The following is a 4,905-nucleotide window of genomic DNA, read 5'->3' on the forward strand; positions in this document are numbered from 1 at the left end:
AAGTTCTTGTCCTCACTTACATTCCAGTGAATATTGAGTCAAGTTTTGGTAATGTTGAGTTTGAGATAGCCAATTAGAAATGTTTACTGGAAATTTGTAAAAATGGTGTGTATACATTTAAAGATTCCTAAAGATCTACCCGTTTTTAATTTTCCTAACTCCACTAACCTCAGACCCAGGTTCTTCAGGAGATTCTGAGATGCCTTGAAGATTCTTCTCTCTATACTCATTAATTGAAAGCACCTTGACTTGCTTTGATGGAAACCACTTTCACTGGGAATCAATCTATCATCAGGGAGTTTGTCTTCCTTGGTTTCTCTGAGCTCCCTGACCAGCACCTCCTCTTTTTCATTTTCTTGACCATTATCTATTTAACCACCATCCTTGGGAACATGCTGGTTATAGTAGCTGTGGTCAGCTCCCCAGGGCTCCACACACCCATGTATTTCTTCTTGGCCAATCTCTCTTTCCTAGAGATACTCTACACTTCCACAGTAGTGCCCAAGATGCTAGCAGGTTTTTTGAGGAAGGAGGCCATCTCCCTGGCTGGTTGTTTGCTCCAGTTCTTTATTTTTGGCTCACTGGCCACAACTGAATGCTTCCTTCTGGCTATCATGGCCTATGACCGGTACCTGGCCATTTGCTACCCTCTCCGTTATTCACTCCTCATGGGATCTAAGCATTGTGTGGGTCTAGTGGTCACAGCATGGCTATCTGGTTTTTCAGTGGATGGCCTAATTGTGATTCTGATGGCACAGCTGAAGTTCTGTGGCTCTAACCACATCGACCACTTTTATTGTGATTTCATGCCTGTGGTGGGACTGGCTTGCTCTGACTCCCGGGTTGTGCAAGTAACAACATTTATCCTCTCTGTAATCTGCCTTACTATTCCATTTGGTCTGATCCTGATTTCCTATGCCCACATCCTTGTGGCTGTGCTGAAAGTACCCACAGGGGCCAGCAGAAGGAAGGCCTTCTCTACATGTTCCTCCCACCTGGCTGTGGTGTCCACTTTCTATGGGACACTTATGGTCATGTATATAGCACCCTCTGCTGTCCACTCCAAGCTTCTCTCTAAGGTCTTTGCTCTACTCTACACAGTGGTCACCCCTATCTTTAATCCTGTGATCTACACCCTAAGGAACAAAGAGGTCCATCAGGTTCTCAAGAAGCTGCTTTGCAATAAACAATATGGTAACTCATTCTGAAATGAGGAGCAATAGTAGTTCTGTCCTGTCCTTTGGATGCTTCTTCTAGTGAATCTTCCCTGAGTCTATGGGAGAGAAGATAACTGTCTTATTTGTACATTTCTGAGATTCTCCATCTTGTTGTTGTTGAGTTGTGTCTAATTCTTTGCGATTTTATATGGGGGTTTCTTGGTAAAGATACTAGAGTGGTTTGCCATTTTATAGATGGAGAAATTAATACAAACAGGGTTAAAAGACACTTACTAACCATGTGACCCTAGGCAAGTCAGAGGCCAGATTTGAACTAAAAATGATGAGTCTTCATGACTTCAGGCCTCCTCCTCTATCCACTGTACCAATTAGCTGCCTAAAGCAACTCTCCATGTGGGTAAAATGATTTGCATTCAATAGGTCTGAGAGAACTTTACATTGCCAGACCACTAGGCAGAGTTTCAAAGGGGCAGAATTTAAATTCATTGTTGTATTATTTTGGAAAATGAAAAATGTTAAGTAGATCCTAACGAACATTGTTCCCCCACTATACTTGCTCCACTTATTTTTCCACCTCAAAGTTATACTTAAACATTTTGCCATTCTTCAAGCATGACTCATTTTCCATCAAGTTCAAGTTTCCCAGTATTTTGTGCCTGACCTTCTTTCTTTCCCTTTCCCTCAGTTGTCAGTGCTCATTCCCTAAATTTATATATATAATATGTATATATATACATATATACACACAATTATATATACACAAAGCAAGAAATACCAAACACATTTTTGTGGACTATAATGGAATAAACATTATATTCAATAAATGACTGCTCATGAAACTATTAAAATTAATTGGTGATTAAGTAACTTGATCCTAAAGAATGGACACATCAAAGAACAAGCCATGGAAACATCAATAATTTCATGAAATATTATTACATGGAATACTGTTTGTGCTGTAAGAAACTATGAGCAGGTGGATTTCAGAGAAACCTGGAAGGACTTGCATGGACTGATGATGAGTGAGATGAGCAGAACCAGGAGAACATTATACACAGTATCGTCAACATTATATGTTGATCAACTGTAACAGACTTGATTCTTCTCTGCAATACAACAGTGCAAGATAGTTCCAAAGGACTCATGATGGAAAATGCTCTCCAAATCTAGAAAAAAAATAACTGTGGAATATAGATGCAGATTGAATCATACTATTTCTTTTGTTTTTGGTGCCGTTGTTTTTCTTTTTTGAGGTTTTTCCTTTTTGCTCTCATCCTTCTCTCATAACATGACTAATGCTGAAATATGTTTAATGTTATTGTACCTATATAACCTATATCAGATTGTTTGCTGTCTTGGGGAGCGGGGAATGAGGGAGAAAAATTTGAAACTAGAAATCTTATAAAAACAAATGTTGAAAACTATCTCTACATGTAGCTGGAAAATAATAAAATACTTTTAGAATTAAAAATACAATTATAGCAATGAGACAATATGCCAAATATTTTGGTGTGCAGCTACAGCAGTAATTAGGGGAAAATGTATGTCTTCAAGCACATTCTTCAATAAAATTGTGACAGAGTAAATCAGTGAATTGAACATGCAAAAAATCCAACAAACCAACCTAAAAAAGACAACAAATGAACAATGCCCAATTAAATACCAAAATAGAAAAATTTAAAATCAAAGAAGAGATTAACAAAAACTGAAAGCAAAGAAAGCCATCAAGTTAATAAAAATAAATAAAAAAATAGATAAATGATTGGCTAGCTTGATTACAAGAAGGAAACAAAATTATTAGTATAAAAATATAAAAAGGTGAATTTAAAATCAATGAAAAAGGTATAAAAGAATTTATTACTATTTATAAAATCTTTGCCAAATTATATTAATAAAAATGAAAACTTAAATGAAATAGATGGATATTTATAATAACATAAAAAGGACAGACTAACAGAACAAGAAATAGAGAACTTAAGTAACACATACTTAGAAAAAGAAATCAAACCATAAATGAACTCTCAAAGAAAAAAAATCCTAGGATTATATGAATACAAAACCAAATTCTAAAAAACATTTAATTTCAATATTTGAAAAAATGAAAGGAGTCCTATCAAATTCCCTCTATGATATATCTATGGTCTTGATACCTAAACCATGGAGGGTCTAAACAGTGAAAATTAGCTATGGCCAATATTATTAATGAATACTGATGCAAACATATAAAATAAAATGTTAGCAAGGAAAATACAGCAATATATCATAAAGATTATGCACTCTGACCAGGATAGATTTATGTCATAAATGCAAGGCTAGTTTGACATTAGAAAAATCATAAACATAATTGACAATACCAATAACAAAACCAATAAAATAAGGATAAATATTATAGATGCATGAAGAGCTTTTGACAAGATTAATACCTATTTCTATTTAAAGCATTAGAAAGCAAAGGGACAAATGGATCTTTCTTCAATATTATATGCAGTATTTTCTAAAACCAATAGGCATCAATATACAAAATATTAATAAACTCTCTAGGTGGCCTCACCACCAAGAATAGGAGTAAAGCATCATTTTTCACTTTTATTAGCCAATATAATCTATAATTGCTAGCTATAGCAATAAGGCAAAAAAAGAATAAAGGGAATAAGCATAAATAAACCAGAAACAAAATTGTTACTATTTACAGATGATATAATAGTTTACTTAGAGAACATTAAGCATCAACTAAAATACTAGATGAAACAATGAATGATTTTAGCACAGTTTATAAAATAAACTCATGTAAATCATCAGCATTTTTTGCCCATTTTGAAAAAATAGTAACAGGAAGTGATAGAGAAATTTAATTTAAAATATCTACAGAAAGTCTAAAACACTTAAGAGTCTACCTGTCAAGATATACACACACACATAAAGAGCTATATGAACACAGCTACAAAGTATTCTTTACACAAATAAACACAAGTCTAAATATTTTAGGCAAATATCAATTGCTCATGGGTTGGCCAAGCCAATCTAATCAAGATGACAATCCTGTCTAAATTTGGTGCCATATCAATAAGTCTATTAAAGGATTGCTTCGTAGAGCTAGAAAAAAATAACAAAATTCACTTGAAAGAAAAAAAAAAGAATCTCAATAAAGTGAATGAAATCTAAGAAAGAAGGTAGCCTAGCAGTGTTAGATCTCAAACCATACTACATAGCAATAATCAAAAACAATTTGGTACCAACTAAGAAATAGAGGGTATAATCAGTAGAACAGATTAGATATAAAATATACAGCAGCAAATAACTACAATACTCTAGTATTTGATAAATAGTCTTTGCTACTGTCAAGGGTTTATAAAAAACAACAGTCTTTGATGAACTCAATGATCCTAGCGACTGGGACAAACAAAATCTAGTATTTGAGAAAAACTAGCTGGAAAACTAGAAAGTAGTCTGGCAGAAACTAGATATAGACCAACATCTTATACTATACCAATATAAGCTCCAAATAGGTAAATGACACACGCAAAATGTGACATTATAAGTAAAGTAGAAGAACAAGAAATGAATTACCTTTCAGATATATGGGTACAAGAATAGTTCATGACCAAATAAGTGATAGATAAGATCACAGAAAACAAAATAGACAATTATGATTATATAAAATTAAAAAGTTTTTGTACAAACAAAACTAATACAACCAAAATTAAGAGAAATGTAGGTAAATGGTAAA

General features: G+C 33.8%; 1 protein-coding gene across 1 annotated transcript; it reads left to right on the plus strand.

The window, feature by feature from the left end:
* The first annotated feature begins 257 nt into the window (after positions 1-257).
* LOC122754937 (olfactory receptor 11A1) lies at positions 258-1,208 on the plus strand. Its single transcript, XM_044003364.1, has one exon. The coding sequence runs from the start codon at positions 258-260 to the stop codon at positions 1,206-1,208; it is 951 nt and encodes a 316-aa protein (XP_043859299.1).
* Positions 1,209-4,905: the final 3,697 nt, after the last annotated feature.

Source organism: Dromiciops gliroides, chromosome 4 (assembly GCF_019393635.1).
Source record: "Dromiciops gliroides isolate mDroGli1 chromosome 4, mDroGli1.pri, whole genome shotgun sequence".
Taxonomy (NCBI): Eukaryota; Metazoa; Chordata; class Mammalia; order Microbiotheria; family Microbiotheriidae; genus Dromiciops; species Dromiciops gliroides.

What these genes read in the sequence shown, in the direction of transcription:
- LOC122754937 (XM_044003364.1), top strand. Translation starts at nt 258, where the DNA reads ATGGAAACCACTTTCACTGGGAATCAATCTATCATCAGGGAGTTTGTC.